This window comes from Nycticebus coucang, chromosome 1, assembly GCF_027406575.1.
Source record: "Nycticebus coucang isolate mNycCou1 chromosome 1, mNycCou1.pri, whole genome shotgun sequence".
NCBI classification, from domain to species: domain Eukaryota; kingdom Metazoa; phylum Chordata; class Mammalia; order Primates; family Lorisidae; genus Nycticebus; species Nycticebus coucang.
In genome coordinates this window covers 137,727,424-137,745,707 of record NC_069780.1, presented here as the reverse complement: position 1 = coordinate 137,745,707, position 18,284 = coordinate 137,727,424, and the positions used below count along the sequence as shown (strand labels likewise).

General features: G+C 44.3%; 2 protein-coding genes across 5 annotated transcripts in view; one reads left to right on the top strand and one right to left on the bottom strand.

Moving 5' to 3' along the window:
* Nucleotides 1-2,256: 2,256 nt before the first annotated feature.
* SERF1A (small EDRK-rich factor 1A) lies at nucleotides 2,257-12,938 on the bottom strand. The gene is made up of 3 exons (XM_053589306.1): nucleotides 12,820-12,938; nucleotides 11,989-12,097; nucleotides 2,257-2,642 (listed from the first exon to the last, which is right to left on the bottom strand). The coding sequence occupies exons 1-3, from the start codon at nucleotides 12,824-12,826 to the stop codon at nucleotides 2,570-2,572; spliced, it is 189 nt and encodes a 62-aa protein (XP_053445281.1). The 5' UTR covers nucleotides 12,827-12,938; the 3' UTR covers nucleotides 2,257-2,569.
* A 4,581-nt stretch (nucleotides 12,939-17,519) lies between these two features.
* Nucleotides 17,520-18,284, top strand: part of BDP1 (B double prime 1, subunit of RNA polymerase III transcription initiation factor IIIB) — a 110,540-nt gene continuing 109,775 nt past the window's right edge. For 3 of the 4 annotated variants that reach the window (XM_053589110.1, XM_053589120.1, XM_053589100.1), the window contains exon 1: nucleotides 17,520-17,929. In XM_053589110.1, the coding sequence (XP_053445085.1) occupies nucleotides 17,718-17,929 (212 nt within the window). In that variant the 5' untranslated portion in view covers nucleotides 17,520-17,717. The remainder of the gene's footprint in view (nucleotides 17,930-18,284) is intronic. The other variant, XM_053589127.1, reaches the window with a different exon arrangement.

The window sequence follows — 18,284 nt, the reverse complement described above, 5'->3', positions numbered from 1 at the left end:
AAATACAAAAAATAAATAAAATAAAATAAAAATCTCAGGCTAGGCCAGGCATAGTGGCTCACACCTGTAATCTTAGTAGTGTAGGAGGTGAAGCAAGAGGATTGCTTGAGGCCAAGAGTTCAGAGCAGCTTAGGTAGCATAGCACGACCTTGTCTCTACAGAAAATAAGAAAAACTAGTCAGGCATGGTGGTATTTGCCTGTAGTCCCAACTACTTGGTGGCAGAGGCAAGAGAATCCCTTGAGGTAGTGGAGGTTGCCGTGGACTATGATGATCATGCCACTGCGTTCTAGCCTGGCCAACAGAGAAAGACTGCGTCTCTTAAAAAAAAACCAAAATGGGTGGTGCCTGTGGCTCAGTGAGTAGGGCGCCAGCCCCATATACTGAAGGTGGTGGGTTCAAACCCGGCGCCCGTCAAACTGCAACAAAAAATAGCTGGGTGTTGTGGTGGGAGCCTGTGGTCCCAACTTCTTGGGAGGCTAAGGCAAGAGAATCACCTAAGCCTAAGAGCTGGAGGTTGCTGTGAGCCGTGATGCCATAGTACTCTACCCAGGGTGACAAAGCGAGACTCTGTCTCTAAAAAAAAAAGACAAACATAAAAAAAACTTATGGTTGTCTCATTGAACCATGAGACATTAGAAAGACACTTAGGATTCTATCTTTTTTTATTTATTTTATTTTGTTATTATTTTTTTTTGTAGAGACAGAGTCTCACTTTACCAACCTCGGTAGAGTGCCATGATGTCACAGGACTCACAGCTCTAGCTCTTGGGCTTTCGCGATTCTCCTGCCTCAACCTCCCGAGCAGCTGGGACTACAGGTGCCCGCCACAACACCTGGCTACTTTTTGGTTGTGGTTCAGCCGGGGCTGGGTTTGAACCTGCCACCCTTGGTATATGGGGCTGGTGCCCTACTCACTGAGCCACAGGCGCCACCCAGGATTCTATCTTATTTATGGACAGTACCATTGAGGTATTAGGTGCACTCTTGAAACTCTGTTCCTTCATATAGTGGTTAACATATTAGATGATCACTAAAAATTGGTTGAATTGCATTATGTGAAAAATCCAGTATTTGAAGAATACTTATGACTTCAATGGTATCCTTTTTTTTTTTTTTTTAAGACAGTCTCACTATATCGCCCTCCATAGAGTACTGTAAAATCACAGCTCACAGCAACCTCAAACTCTTGGGCTTAAGCAATTCTTTGGCCTCAGCCTCCCAAGTAGCTGGGACTACAGGTGCTGGCCATGACACCTGGCTATTTTTTTGTTGCAGTTGTCATTATTGTTTAGCAGGCCCAGGCCGGGTTCAATCCTAGTAGCCCCGATGTATGTGGCCAGCGCCCTAACCACTGAACTACAGGTGCCAAGCCTTCCTTATTTTTTTGAGGCAGAGTCTTATTTTCTCACCCTCGGTTGAGTGCTGTAGCATCATAGCTCACAGCAATCTTAAATTCTTAGGCTCAAGCAATCCTCTTGCCTCAGTTTTTCATTTTTAATAGAAATGGGATCTCATTCCTGCTCAGGCTGGTCTTGAACTCATGAGCCCAAGTGATCCACCCGCCTCAGCCTCTACAGTGCTAGGATTACAGGCGTGAGCCACTGCACCTGGCCTTCAATGGCATCCTTATTCTTTTTGCATAATTACGCACATTTATGTCAGAATACAGCAAGGTCTGAAACTTTCATTTCTCTAGTTGTAGTTGTTGTAGGAGGATTGAGGAATGCCCTCAAGTCACACATCTTTGAAGAGGCTCAGAACAGGCTAAAATATAGCACTCATTCCAAAATTAATTTAAAGAACTATGAGACCTCATTTGTTACTATAGTGGTTTGTATTATTATCTTCCAGAAAACTTTGTAGTTGATTTCAAAGGAAAATTATATGAATGGATCTTAAATTCTATTATATAATAAATTTTTTTTATTATTTAGTTATTTTGAGACAGAGTCTATGTTGCCCTCAGTACAGTGCTGTGGCATCACAGCTCACAGCAACCTCAAACTCTTGGGCTTAAGCGATTCTCTTGGCTCAGCCTCCCAAATAGCTGGGACTACACGTGCCTGCCACAATACCCGGGTATTTTTTTTGTTGTTGTAATTGTCATTGTTGTTTAGCAGGCCTGGGCTGGTCTCCAAGGCCTAGGTGTATGTGGCTGGTGTTCTACTCACTGAGCTCTGATACTCACTCAGCACCTCTGGGTGCTGAGCCTATATAATGAAATTTAACTTAAAGATCTACTTTAACAAAGTCCATGAGAAAAATTGTATATTTATATAAAAGATTATTTTCTGATCATATTACCTATATAAGAAATTACATAAATGTTCACTGAAGATAAAAAAAAATAAGGTTCACCAATATGCCACATGTATGGGTAGTGTTTTATTTTTTGAAGAATGGTTCTAAAACATCACACTAAATCAAGCTGAAAGGCAAAATTTAAAATAGGCAGTTTATAAGGATAAGTTATAACATATGTAGTGACTGTTCATTCTATAAAATCTTGATCTTAGAACTTATGATACACCCAGTTGGCAGTAGCACCTGCTTTTCCAAATAGCCAGTCATTTTTCTCTTGTCTGCAAAGACTTCTTCTCATTAGCTGTCTTCTGCTTTTGTTGCATGATCTCAGAATCCCTATAAGGGGGAAAAGGTTGTTATAAAAAAACTGATTTTGCATTCTTTTTTTTTTTTGCAGTTTTTGGCTGGGGCTGGGCTTGAACCCGCCACCTCCAGCATATGGGGCCGGCGCCCCACTCCTTTGAGCCACAGGCGCCACCTTGATTTTGCATTCTCACTTGTTTTTTAAAGGTTACCATTTAAGTATGTTAGAAGACAATTTAAAAGAAGGTAACACATAAAAATCCTCGTCTTTCCAATTTCTTTTTCTCTCTTTTTTTAAATTTTAGAGACAGGGTCTTCCTCTGTCACTCAGGCTGGAGTGCAATCTCATCATACCTCACTGCAGCCATGGACTCCTGGGCTCAAGCAATTCTCCTGCCTTAGCCTCCCCAGTAACAGGGACTACGAGTGGGTAGCATCACTCTTGGCTGTCTTTCCATTTTCATGGATTGAGACAGAATGGAAAGGTAAAACTAGAAAGGTTTTGAAGTCATATCTAATTTTGTCTTTTTCTTGTTTTAAAATTTTCTTTTATGTACTATACATATGTGATAGTATCTAATTATTTTGAATACTACCTCTACTCTTATCATGACCTTGAGGCAAATCACCTCAAAGCCCCCCCCCCTTTTTTTTTTTTTTGAGACAGTTTCACTCTTGCCTCAGGCTAGAGTGCTATGGCATTAGACTAGCTCATAACAACCTCAAACTCTTGGGCTAAAGCAATCTTCCTGGCTCAACCTCCCAAGTAGCTGGGACTATATGCACCCACCACCACGACAGTTTTTCTATTATTTTTTGAGATCGTCTCACTCTGTCACCCTTGGTAGAGAGCCGGGGCTTCATAGCTCACAGCAACCTCTAATTATTGGGCTAGAGCAATCCTTTTGCCTAAGCCTCCCCATTGGCTGGCAGTACAGGAACCCTCCACAATGCCTGGCTAGTTTTTCTATTTCTTTTTTTTTTTTTGTAGAGACAGAGTTTTACTTTATTGCCCTCGGTAGAGTGCCGTGGCCTCACACAGCTCACAGCAACCTCCAACTCCTGGGCTTAGGCGATTCTCCTGCCTCAGCCTCCCGAGTAGCTGGGACTACAGGCGCCCGCCACAACGCCCGGCTATTTTTTTGTTGCAGTTTGGCCGGGGCTGGGTTTGAACCCGCCACCCTCGGCATATGGGGCAGGTGCCCTGCTCACTGAGCCACAGGTGCAGCCCTAGTTTTTCTATTTCTAGTAGAGACGGGCTCTAGCTCTTGCTGAGGCTGGTCTCAAACTCCTGACCTCAAGCAATCCACCACCCTCAGCTACACAGAGTGCTAGAATTATAGGCATGAGACACTGCACCAGCCTTACTCTTGTTTTTTTTTTTTTTTGCAGTTTTTGGCCTGGGCTGGGTTTGAACCCGCCACCTCCACCATCTGGGGCCGGCGCCCTACTCCTTTGAGCCACAGGCACCGCCCTACTCTTGGTTTTTAACAATGTTAATCCAGCCTAATTTTTTTCCTCAAAGAAGGCATTTATGAAGTCTCCTGGCTTTTTGGAAAGTGACTCGCAATTGTCGCGTTTGTGATCTGAATTTGCTATTGATCCCGTTAACTCCTGAGAATAAGCTAATGATTCCATTAACTCCCAAGAATTTGCTAATGATTCCATTAACTCCCAAGAATTTGCTAATGATTCCATTAACTCCTGAGGAAAGAACTGTACAAGGTGTCCATAAAGTTCTTATGCAGTTTGAAATAGTTTGACTTTAATCATGGACTTATGGCTTCACTAGAAGAGAAAGAAAACTGTGTTCTTTGGTTGAACTAAAATCTGCCGCTGCTGCCCAAAGAAGTTTTAGAGCCCATTTCAAGAAAGAAGCACCACACAGGAAGGAAAAATTTAAAGAAATAGGCTCTGTCAATGATACACCACGGTCTGGTAGGCCACGTGTTAGTGAAGGAGCTGTAGCATCTGTAGAAGAAACTGTTCAGGCAAATCCAAGAAAGTCATTAAGACAGGAATCACTATAGCTGAGGCTTCCAAGGTCTGCTGTACAGAAGATTCTGTGGACAAGACTTCACATGAAAGCATACAAAATTCAAGGGCATCAAATGTTAGAAAGAGGATTATCATGCACAGCTAACTTTCTGTCACCAGTTCTTTATGTTTCTTTCTTTTTTTTAATAGATTTTATTTTATTTATTTTATTTTTTTTGTGTGTTTTTTGGCCAGGGCTGGGTTTGAACCCGCCACCTCCAGCATATGGGACTGGTGCCCTTCCCCTTTGAGCCACAGGCACCACCCTCTGTCACCACTTCAGTGAAAAACTGAACAATGATGCATTTTTGAGTAATTTGATGTTCTCCAACGAAGCAACACTCCAAATTAGTGGCAAAGTCAACAGGCATAATTGTCATATTTGGGGAACTGAAAATCCACGAGTCTGTTGAACATGAAAGAGATTCTCCCAAAGTTAATGTGTAGTGTGCTTGGGGCAAAAATCAGTCATAGGGCCCTTCTATTTTGAAGGGGGTGTTAATGGTGATAGCTATTTAGAAATGCTGCAAAATTATTCCTTAGCTTGAAGAATTGGACTGATAGAGAATATAATGTTCCAACAAGATGATACTTCTTGGGTGGCGCCCGTGGCTCAAGGAGTAGGGCGCCGGTCCCATATGCCGGAGGTGGTTGGTTCAAACCTACCCCTGGCCAAAAACCACAAAAAAAAAAAAAAGAAAAGAAAAGAAGATGATATTTCTTGTTGTATTGCTTTGCATGTTAGACAGTTTCTACATGAGAAATTCCCTAAGAGATGGATTGGAAAAGGTGGACCATTTTCCTGGTCTCCACATTTTCCAGATTTTTTTTTTTTTGTAGAGACAGAGTCTCACTTTACCGCCCTCGGTAGAGTGCCATGAGGTCACACAGCTCACAGCAACCTCCAGCTTTTGGGTTTACGCGATTCTCTTGTCTCAGCCTCCCGAGCAGCTGGGACTACAGGCACCCGCCACAATGCCCGGCTTTTTTTTTTGGTTGCAGTTTGGCCAAGGCCGGGTTTGAACCCGCCACCCTTGGTATATGGGGCCGGTGCCCTACTCACTGAGTCACAGGCGCCACCCACATTTGCCAGATTTAAGTCCATTGGGTTTCTTTTTATGGGGACATGTGAAAGTAATGTTTGTTCAAACAAACCATCGTTAGAAGACTTGAAAGCTAGGATAACAGATGTGATTGCTGATAATACTGAAAATCAGCTTGAAAATGTTTTCTGAGAACTACAGAACTGTATCACCCTTTGCATTGGTAATGTTGAAAATTAACAAGAACAAGAAATGTTTTTTATGTTAAAAAAAAAAAAAGTCTCCTGGGTATCCTAACTGGGATATCCAGGATATAAATGTTATGAAACAATATAGTTTCTCACAATGACAAAAGTCCAATAGCTAGTTGTTAGATTAAATTAAATAAAAGCAGAATATTCAGGCTATTTTCTTAAGCCTCTGAGTTGCTGGCTGAACCTCAACAAGCCATATTAGTTATCAACTATGGCTAGACTATCTGGGTTAGGTGATTTACGGGTCAACAGGAACTCATATTTGAAAAATATGCTATTTGGTGCTAGGCGCCTGTGGCTCAAGTGGCTAAGGTGCCAGCCACATACACCTGAGCTGGCAGGTTTGAATCCAGCCCTGGGCCCTCCAAACAACAACAGCTGCAACCAAAAAATAGCCGGGTGTTGTGGCAGGTGCCTGTAGTCCCAGCTACTTGGGAGGCAGAGGCAGGAGAATCGCTTGAGCTCAGGAGTTGGAGGTTGCTGTGAGCTATGATGCCATAGCACTTTACCCAAGGCGACAGCTTGAGGCTCTGTCTCAAAAAAAAAAAAAAAATGTTAATTGGCTATATGTTCAACACCTACGGTGTGCTAAGCACTATTGGCTCTAGCTAAAGTTTCCCAACTCTGTGTTATTATCCCCATGTTTCTTTTCTTTTTTTAACCTATTGACTGCAGAGCAGTCGGAAATAAAACATGCCTATAGGTATCCTTCCTTCCCAGACAAAGGTTAAAAAAGGCTTGGGGCCAGGTACAGTGGCTCACTCGTAGCACTCTGAGAGGCTGAGGTGGGTAGATTGCTTGAACTCAGGAGTTTGAGACCAACCTGAGCAAGAATGAGACCCCATCTCTATTAAAAATGAAAAACTGAGGGCGGCGCCTGTGGCTCAAGGAGTAGGGCGCTGGTCCCATATGCCGGAGGTGGCGGGTTCAAACCCAGCCCCGGCCAAAAAAACCACAAAAAAAAAAAAAAAATGAAAAACTGAGGCAAGAGGATTGCTGGAGCCCTAGAGTTTGAGGTTGCTGTGAGCTATGATGCCATAGCACTCTACCAAGGGTGACAAAGTAAGACTATCTCTCAAAGAAAAGAAAAAAAGGCTTGTCATTAAATAGTTTGCCCTAAACCACATAATAATGAAGTCCTGCCAAATTTCAAAGTCCAGCCTCTTTCCTACTTTGGTATTGTATAGATTTAGCATTAGACCTTTATTCAGGATTGAATAGCTCTGTGCATGACAGATAATTCTGCGAAGCCAATAACAAAACAAAGGAACATAAGGAGGGAAAAACACAACTACAAAGAAATGAAATGTAATGGAAAAGAACAGTGATAGTTATTTTCCTATTTCAAACAATGTTCTGCTGTGCTTGCTGTATGACCTTAGTAATATTATTACAATTTGGAGTCGCAGTTTCCTATTCTACACATTTGTGCTAATACCACTTTTCAAGGCTATGATGAATAGAGATAATACACATAGACCATCCATCACAAAGCTTTATAAGGAACACTGGGTATTTCTGAACCAAGCTATAAGAGGTTCTGTAATAAAAATGCTTTTTGAGAGTCACTGATTCCTACCATGTTCACTTGCACTTCAACTTGAGTAAACAGAATTTTAAAGATCATCAGTTTAGGGCGGCGCCTGTGGCTCAGTGAGTAGGGCGCCGGCCCCATATGCCTAGGGTGGCGGGTTCGGACCCAGCCCTGGCCAAACTGCAACAGAAAAATAGCCGGGCGTTGTGGCGCGTGCCTGTAGTCCCAGCTGCTAGGGAGGCTGAGGCAAGAGAATCACGTAAGCCCAAGAGTTAGAGGTTGCTGTGAGCCGTGTGACGCCACGGCACTCTACCCAAGGGTGGTACAGTGAGACTCTGTCTCTACAAAAAAAAAAAAAAAAAAAAAAAGATCATCAGTTTATTTATTTTATTTTTTTTTTATTTTTATTTTTTTTTTTATTTTTGAGACAGAGCCTCAAGCTGTCACCCTGGGTAGAATGCCGTGGCATCACAGCTCACAGCAACCTCCAACTCCTGGGCTTAATCGATTTTCTTGCTTCAGCCTCCCAAGTAGCTGGGACTACAGATGCCCGCCACAATGCCCAGCTATTATTTGGTTATAGTTGTCACTGTTGTTTGGCAGGCCTGAGCTGGATTCAAACCCTCCAGCTCTGGTGTATGTGGCTGGCACCTTAGCTGCTTGAGCTACAAGAGCCGAGCCAAGATCATCAGTTTAATAATAAATGTCATTAAAAGAAAGTATGATGGGCGGCACCTGTGGCTCAAGGAGTAGGGCGCCGGTCCCATATGCCGGAGGTGGCGGGTTCAAACCTAGCCCCGGCCAAAATAAAAAAAAAAAAAAAAAAAAGAAAGTATGATGTGATATTTAATAGTTTTAACCTTAACCAACGAATCTTAAGAGTGTCTAAACATTGACTCAGTACCTGTAGCTCAGGCAGCTAGGGCTCCAGCCATATACACGGGAGCTGGCAGGTTGGAATCCAGCTGGAGCCTGCCAAACAACAATGACAACTACAACCAAAAAATAGCCGGGCGTTATGGCGGGCACCTGTGGTCCCAGCTACTTGGGAGGCTGAGGCAAGAGAATTGCTTGGGCCCAGGAGTTTGAGGTTGCTGTGAGCTGTGACACCACAGCACTCTACTGAGGGCGACATAGGGAGACTTTCTCAAAAAAAAAAAAAAAAAATTATTTACATGGGGTGTTTTTGTAATACCAATTCCATACCAATTAAATCAAAACTGGGTGAAAGATCAATGTTTGAGGTGATTTGATCATTGCACATTGTACACAGGTATAAAAACATCATATGCACCCCCAAAATATATACAACTATTATATATAAATTTAAAAAACTAACTCCACCCACCAACAAACGAAAATATCAGAACTGGGTGTAGGCAGAGATTTTCAACTGGTGTGCTTCAGCACACTGGTGTGCCATGAGAGCATCTTAGGTGTTTAGAGAAAACCTTTAAAGATAATTAAATTATGGGCGGCGCCTGTGGCTCAAACGGTTAGGGCGCTGGCCCCATATGCCGGAGGTGGTGGGTTCAAACCCAGCCCCGGCCAAAAACTGCAAAAAAAAAAAAAAAAAAAAAGATAATTAAATTATTTTTGAAAGAAATTCAAAGCACAGTATGTTCTTTTTTTTTTTTTACTGTTTTGATCGACAATGTAAGTGTGCTGCGGAAGTTTAACTATAGGTTCAAGTGTGCCATGAGATAGAAAAGGTTGTAAACAATGTGTGAAGGTGTTCCATATAATCCTAATCCTATCACTGAGAACCCCTCATAAGCCACACTGAATTATATGTAGTCAGTTATTTACCTAACTTCCAAGCTCATAGGGACAAAATATAATTTTAAAATAAAATTAATCTTTTTTTTTGAGACAGTCTCACTCTATTCCCTCAGTAGAGTGTCGTGGCATCACAGCTCACAGCAACCTCAAACTCTTGGGCTTAAGTGATTCTCTTGTCTCAGCCTCCCAAGTAGCTTCGTCTACTGGTGCCTGCCACAGAACCTGACTATTTTTGTTGTAGTTGGGCCATGGCATCACAGCTCACAGCCCACGAGTTGGAGGTTGCTGTGAACTGTGATGCAATGGCACTCTACCCACAGCAACAGCTTGAGGCTCTGCCTAAAATAATAAATACATTCACATTTCTTTTTTTCCTTAGAGTCTCACTGTGTCACCCTCCATAGAGTGCCGTAGCATCATGGCTCACAGCAACCTCAAACTCTTGGGCTTAAGCAATTCTCTTGCCTCAGCGTCCCAAGTAGCTGGGACTACAGGCGCCTGCCACTGAGCCTGACTATTTTTTGTTGCGGTTGTTTACCTGGCCAGGATCAGATTCGAACCCGCGAGCCTTGATGTGGCTGATGCTGTAACCACTGTGCTATGAGCACCAAGCCTAAAATTAATCTTTTTTTTTTTTGTAGAGACAGAATCTCACTTTATGGCCCTTGGTAGAGTGCTGTTGCATCACAGCTCACAGCAACCTCCAACTCCTGGGCTTAAGCGATTCTCTTGCCTCAGCCTCCCGAGTAACTGGGACTACAGGCGCCCACCACAACACCCGGCTATTTTTTTTTTGTTGTTGTTGCAGTTTGGTCGGGGCTGGGTTTGAACCCGCCACCCTCGGCATTTGGGGCTGGCGCCCTACCGACTGAGCCACAGGTGCCGCCCTAAAATTAATCTTTTAATAGCTTTTTAGAAATGTGAATATAGGGTGGCACCTGTGGCTCAAAGGGGTAAGGCACCAGCCCCATATACTGGAGGTGGCGGGTTCAAACCCAGCCCCAGCCAAAAACTGCAAAAACAACAACAACAGCTGTAGCACAGTGGTAATGGCACCAGCCACATACACCAAGGCTGGCAGGTTCGAACCCAGCCAGGGCTAACTACAACAACAACAAAAATAGCAGGGGTTGTGGCAGGTGCCTATAGTCCCAGCTACTGGGAGGCTGAGGCAAGAGAATCGCTTAAGCCCAGGAGTTTGAGGTTGCTGTGAGCTATGATGCTATGGCACTCTAAGGAAGGCGACACAGTGAGACTCTAAGGAAATAAAAAAAGAAATGTGAATGTATTTATTTATTTATTTATTTTGGCAGAGCCTCAAGCTGTCGCTCTGGGTAGAGTGCCATGCCATCACAGTTCACAGCAACCTCCAACTCCTGGGCTCAGGCGATTCTCTTGCCTCAGCCTCCCAAGTAGCTGGGACTACAGGCACCTGCCATTAACGCCCGGCTATTTTTTTGGTTGCAGCCCTCATTGTTGTTTGGCGGGCCCAGGCTGGATTCGAACCGGCCAGCTCAGGTGTATGTGGCTGGTGCCTTAGCCATTTTAGCCACAGGCGCCGAGCTGAATGTATTTATTTTTTACTTAAACTGCAGTCTCATTAGTTTCTACAGCAGTTCTGTATTGTCACATGTAGTCATATATTAAGGCTGTGCATCTTCTCCAACTCTTTACAACTGTTATTACTATCACTGAGTCACCTGTTATTCATATTAGTTTAGACATAGTGTCTGCTTTGAAAATGTTGTATCTCTAGCACCATTGCCAGTGGAAGATGTTCAATTTTTTTTTTTTGGAGACAGTCTCACTTTGTTGCCCTCAGTAGAGTGCTGTGGCATCACAGCTCACCACAACCTCAAAGTGATCCTCTTGCCTTGGACTCAAGTGATCCTCTGGCCTCAGCCTCCCAAGTAGCTGGGACTACAGACGCCACCTAGTTTTAGAGAAAAGGTCTTGCTCTGGCTCAACCTGGTCTCAAACCTTTGAGCTCAGGGCAATCCACCTGCCTTGGACTCCCAGAGTACTAGGATTATAGGCGTGAGCCACTGTGCCTGGCCTGTCCAATGATTTTAAATAAAGTTCTTATGATTGTGGAGGGGCTGCATGAGATTTTCTGTACAAAAAAAGTAGGTTCAGAACATTAAATTCCAGGGAGGCACCTGTGGCTCAATGGAGTAGGGCACTGGCCTCATATGCTGGAGGTGGCAGGTTCAAACCCAGCCCCAGCCAAAAAACAGCAAAAAAAAAAAAAAAAAAAAGAACATTAAATTCCTCATCCATAGGTTGGACAATGACTACCCCACATGGTTTTAGTACGCCTAGCACAAAACAGATGTTCATTACTGTTACACCTTTATGCAGGTTAGGCACAGTTCTCCAACGGTTTAAAAAATGCTTTTCATGCTTGTAATCCTAGCACTGCAGGAGGCTGAAGTGGGTGGATTACCTTAGCTCAGGAGTTTGAGACCAGCATGAGCAAAGTGAGACCCTGTCTCTACTAACAAAATAGGAAACTTAGCTGGGCACCTGTAATCCCAGCTACTGGGGAGGCTGAAACAAGAGTATCCCTTGAGCCCAGCAGTTTGAGGTTGCTGTAAGCTATGATGCCCTGGCACTTTAGCCTGGGTGACAGAATGAGAGTCTGTCTCAAATAAAAAAAAAGCTTTCCATTCTCCAAGATGTGGGTTCAATCATGTTAGTGATTTGAGAATTCTCTTATTACCACTTACCTCTGCTTTCTCTGAGAGGTAGTCAAGCTATCCTCTTTTCTTTTTCCCTTGCTAATTTCCTGGGTTTTCTTCATGTTTTTTTGGCGGGCAAGTTCTCGTTGATTTCCACCTACAAAGACAAACAATCATGCTCTTTTCCCATCTCCAAAATTATTAATAAGTCCATTAAAGGACTCTTTTTAAAGTGCATCTTTAGCTTGATTTTTAATAGATAAGCCAGCCACCACTGACGGTGTTCTCAGATCTGACAAAGAAGAAGCTTAAAGATAAAACACTTAAGGACTTAAGAGTATTATCATACCACTCCAGGTGTTTACTAACTATAAATATCAGAAATTTTAAAACAGGCATTCCAGTAGTCTGAGTCAGTATTCCTAGTTCTGGCTTTTGAGAGCTGTGGATGGAGCAAAGAAGAGATACACAGAGACCACAAGTTCAGCCATCACAATTCCACTACTATTACCTGCCAGCGCCAAACAAATGAACTAGGGAGAAGACACAGGAGAGCCCGGTCCTCAGTAGGCCTTACGACTAGATACCAGCTATAAACCACCTCTAAACCAGGACCCCTTCCGGAGCGGTGGTCTCCACACACCTACGGGTGTGTGTTTTTTATTGTGCAAACTCGCATCCCAGGAGCAGGCACCCGTCCAGCCTGAGGGGAAGGCCAGGTCAGAGTCTACTTTGACTTTTCGTTCTGCTGGACCCAAGGGGATTCTCGGACCAGTCCCCACCGGCCCCGCCAGCCATGCCCCCGAGCTAGGCTTGGAGAGCTCTAGACTGCCTGGCTGGAGGCTCCGCGCCGCTTCCCCCACCCGTGCGCACACTCACGGGCCATTCCAACTATCGCACGGATCCTGGAAGACAGCAACTGGAAAACCAACGGTTCCCTCGCACGCTCAACGGCTGTCGCCACTCTTTGCTCGCGAAGAGCCTGGCGCGCCCCTGCTCTGTCAACTGCCCCGCCCACGGAGGCCAAACAACAGCCGCCGGCCTGGCCGGCCAGTGACTGCGCGTGCGCGGCCGGGGTGGGGCCAGCCCAGCAGGTGCGCCCTGGGTTAGTTGGCCGCGCCCCGGACCTTGCAACCGCGAGCTTTTGGGCGAGTTCAGCAAACATGTCAAGTATGTGAGAGAGGGATAGGCATTTTCCCCACTTTGTGCCAGACACAGGGATTTAACCAGCCCTCTTTTTTTTTTCCAGTTTTTGGCTGAGGCTGGGTTGGAACCCACCACCTCCAGCATATAGTGCTGGTGCCCTACTCCTTGAGCCACAGGCACCACCCACCAGCCCTCTTTTTTTGATAACAAACGATAATAAACACTGTTAATGTCTTACTTTTCGTCAGCTTTCATTCATGCCCTTGTAGAGGTGGGAAAGGCGCTGAACAGATTGAGGGTTTACTCTTGAGAAAGGCAGTATTGGTTATATATATGTATTCATTATATATTCACACGAATATATATATATTCAATATATATTCACATGAATAAAATGGAAATTGAGAATGCTTTAGACTCCGTCTTAAATTTAATTCTCATTTGTACCAATTTCTCCCTGTTAAGTCACCTTCTGTAAAATGAGAGCAATGAGGGCGGCGCCTGTGGCTCAGTGAGTAGGGCGCCGGCCCCATATGCCGAGGGTGGCAGGTTAAAACCCAGCCCCGGCCAAACTGTAACAAAAAAAAAATAGCCGGGCGTTGTGGCGGGCGCCTGTAGTCCCAGATGCTTGGGAGGCTGAGGCAGGAGAATCGCGTAAGCCCAAGAGTTAGAGATTGCTGTGAGCCGTGTGACACCACGGCACTGTACCCGAGGGCGGTACAGTGAGACTCTGTCTCCACAAAAAAAAAAAAAAATGAGAGCAATGAACCCTACCTTGCAGTGCAGTTGCTGGAATATATAGTTACATGGATATATATATATATTTTTTCATGTGAATATATATTGAATATATATATATTTTCATGTGAATATATATTGAATATACATATTCATGTGAATATATATTGCATATATATTTTTCATGTGAATATATTGAATATATATATTTTCATGTGAATATATATTCCAGCAACTGCACTGCAAGGTAGGCTTCATTGCTCTCATTTTACAGAAGATGACTTAACAGGTAGAAATTGGTACAAATGAGAATTAAATTTAAGACGGAGTCTAAAGCATGCTCAATTTCCATTTTATTCCAGTGCCCTGTCATGATAAGTAGTGCTTTAGGAATTTTGGCTACTGGCTCTGTGCTTGGGTTATGTGGAGGGGGGAGGATGGCAAGGAGTGCAGTCTTATCCCCGATTCAGAATAGCCTAAAATAATACTGAACTTACATGAAAACTATGAACAATCTGCCGTTGCTAAAGAAGACGTGTAAAGATGCTTGTGTGGCTCCTTTGGCTGATGCCTATTTTTCCCCACCTATTTCATTAATTATTACAAACAAATGGTTGGACACTAAAATTGCCCTGTGTTTTTAAAGCTTTCATTATGGAGAATCTAAAATTTTTACAGTACAAAATGGAAAATACTATAGTGGATAGCCAAACGTCAACAATATTGACTCTTAAGGCTATTTTAGGTGGGGGTGGTGGCTCATGAGCCTATAATCCTACCACTCTGGGAGGCCAAAATGGGAGGATTGCTAGCTCAGGAGTTGGAGACCAGTCCGAGGAAGAGGGAGACTACCGTTTCTACTAAAAATAGAAAAAATAGGCTGGGCGCTATAGCTCACATCTGTAATCCTAGCACTCTGGGAGGCTGAGGTGGGTGGATTGCCTGAGCTCACAGGTTGGAGACCAGCCTGAGCAAGAGCAAGGCTCAATCTCTAAAACTAGCTGGGCATTGTGGTGGGTGACTGTAGTCCCAGCTATTTGAGAGGCTGAGGCAAGAGAATTGCTTGGGCCCAAGAATTTGAGATTGCTGTGAGCTATGATGCCAAGGTACTCTACCAAGGGTGACAAAGTGAGACTCTGTCTCACAAAAATAAAATAAAATAATATATAATGTAATATAATGAGGAAAACAATTATTAAAAAAAATAGAAAAAATAGGCTCAGCGCCTGTGGCTCCAGCGGCTAAGGCACCAGCCACATACACCTGAGCTGGCGGGTTCTAATCAGGCCAGGGCCCGCCAAACTGATGGCTGCAACCAAGAAAAAAAAACAACCAAACAAACAAAAAAGAACAGCCAGGGCGGCGCCTGTGGCTCAGTGAGTAGGGCGCCGGCCCCATATACCAAGGGTGGTGGGTTCAAACCCAGCCCTGGCCAAACTGCAACAAAAAAATAGCCGGGTGTTGTGGCGGGTGCCTGTAGTCCCAGCTGCTCAGGAGGCTGACGCAAGAGAATCACATAAGCCCAAGAGCTGGAAGTTGCTGTGAGCCGTGTGACACCACGGCACTCTACTGAGGGCAGTAAAGTGAGACTCTGTCTCTACAAAAAAAAAAATAATAATAATAAAAAATAAAATAAAAAAGAACAACCAGGCGTTGTGGTGGGTGCCTGTAGTCCCAGCTACTTGGGAGGCAGTGGCAGGAGACTCCCTCGAGCCCAGGAGCTGGAGGTTGCTGTGAGCTCTGATGCTATGGCACTCCACCCAGGGTGACAGCTTGAGCCAGTCTCAAAAAAAAAAAAAAAAAAAAAAGAAAAGAAAAAATAGCATGTACTGTGAAGGCTGAGGCAGGAGGATCACTTGAACTCAGGAGTCTGAGCTTGCTGTTAGCTAGTCTAATGTCAGGGCACTTTAGCATGGAAGACAGAATGAGACTATCTCAAAAAAACAAAAACAAAAATATTAAAAAAAGAGAGAGATTTGTATCACTGGTTCAAACATTGGCCCCAGACCTTCACAGCCATTCTGATCTCTGCCTATTTTTCCTCTTCTCATATAGGACTTCCCTAACCACTTTACTGGCCAGCCTCCTATTACTTTCTATCATGTCACAATTTAAATTTCTTACTTTTTTGGAGGGTGGTTGGAGGGGGTCTCACTATATTGCCCAGACTGGTCTGAAACTCCTGGCTTCAAGTTGTCCTTCCACTTCAGCCTCTGGAGTAGCTGGGACTACAGGGACTAGTCTGTGGCTAGCATTTACCCTTTAAATGTCTTTCATGGCATGTAATACATACTTAATTATCTTTTTCATTTGTTATAGTTTTTTCCTCCCAAACCCAGAATGTCTTCTTTTTTTATTTCAAGCCTTGGGTGGCAGTGAAGAGAATGTCCAATTTATTGCTATCTTTTGAAGTAGATTGAGAATACTCACAATAATTTACAATGTCCCAACTATAATAATTTTTAGATGGGTAGTACATTCATATTTAAAAGTACATGAGGTTGTTAGGAAGACAAGTATAAACAAAATAGAATTTTTTTTGAGTCTCTCTCTTCCCAGCTAGATTGCAGTGGTGTCATCCTATCCATAGCTCATCCCAACCTCAAACTCCTGAGCTCAAGCTATTTTGCCTCAGCCTCCCAAGTAGATGCGACTACAGGGGAGTGCCACCATGCCCCCTAATTTTTCAATTTTCAGTAGAGATGGGGTGTACCTTCTTGCTCGTGGTGGTCTGGAACTTCTGAGTTCAAACCATCTTTCTGCCTCCACCTCAGAGTGCTAGATTATAGGCGTGAGCCACTGCCCCTAGCAGAGAAAATAAAAATTTTAAAAACTACACAAAGTATACAGCGCCTAGTCTTCCTAGTTTCACATGTTTTCCAGGAACGCAATTCTCCCCTAAAGGTAACCATCATGAGTTTTATGCCAGATTTTTTTTTTTTTTTTGAGATGGGGTCATGCTATCTTGCCCTGTGCGTTATTGAACTTATGGCCACAAGCAATGCTCTTCCCTTGATCCCTAGGTGCTGAGACTACCAGGTGCGAGTCACAGTGCCTGGCTATGCCTGAATTTCTATATCCTACTCAAGTTATAATATTTTTTGAGACAGAGTTTCAAGCTGTCGCCCTGGGTAGAGTGCTGTAGCGTCACAGCGATAGCAACCTCAAACTGTTGGGCTTAAGCGATTCTCTTGCCTCAGCCTCTCAAGTAGCCACAATGCTATTACATTGTAGCCGCCACAATGCAGGCTATTTTTGTTGTTGTAGGTGTCACTGTTTGGCAGCCCCGATGTATGTGGCCAGCGCTACAGGCGCCGAGCCAAAAGTTCTAAACCCTGGGATACACTGGTGAGTAGGCACTGCTCTTATCTTGTTTAACTCCTCTTCAGAACCCTCTAAAAACCAATCTGCCATCGAATTTAATAGTTCCCATAAAGTTTTGAGCTGAATAACTGAATAATTCCCCCAGCTGCCCCTCTTCAGTAACTCCTAAAGATGTTTATAAGAGGAACTCCTTTAATCTTTGCGACTCAAGTTCTGGTTCAAACGTTACTCAGGCTCTGTCGCCTGTTAGCGCAGCTCCCGGCGTCGTGCGTCTCACGTCATTCCGCAGCGCTGAATGATGACGAGCCTGTCCCGGCGCCCTCTGAGGACGGGGGTTACTGGGAGGAGGTAGAAATTTGGTTATTGGTGTGGCAGGGTCATGAAAAAGCGGCGGCGGCGGGAGAGAGGAGGAAGAGGTGGTGGGGGTGTTAAACTGCGGTAGCTACCTGCTGGGCTGGTGGTGTGGTTTGTGGGGAAGGCGCAGTTTTCAGCCCTCTTTCTGGGCAGCAGCCGGGGCTCGGGGTTGAGAGCGGCGGTGGAGCCGCCTCCCCGGGCCCCCTGGCTCCGCCATGTTCCGCAGGGCACGCCTTAGCGTGAAGCCGAATGTCAGGCCAGGTATAGGCGCCAGGGGCTCTACCGCCCCCAATCCCCAGCGTGGACAGGATTCTCCCAGGCCGCCGGAGCCTGCGGCTGACTCTGCTTCGAAGTCAACAGAACCTATAGATGTACCGACGCTGGATTTGGGGCGAGCGGAGTCTCAAGAAAAGCCTCCAAGGAGCAGGTAAGAGCTTGCAGAAGGGAGTATTTATTTTCATTTGCCAGCCTCTCTGGGACTGTCATCTGGAAGTTGAGGAAATGAACTTTACCATAGTACAGTCTCCAGACTTCATTTTGTCTCTCTGACCCACAGGGTGTGGCATGTCTTGATTTTCTTAGAGAAGACCGTGTCTTGAAGTGATGGTCGGAGGAAAGTCCGGGTGTAACAGTTCTGAAGTGGAGAATATCCACTCTTCATTTGAGAATTTAGATTACCATAGTTTTCATTTTACTACAGTACTTTACAGATAAAGTGTTTAAATTGTTTATTTTTAAAAGAGAGGAGTATTGCTTTTGTTCTGCTGACTTATGTCAATGGG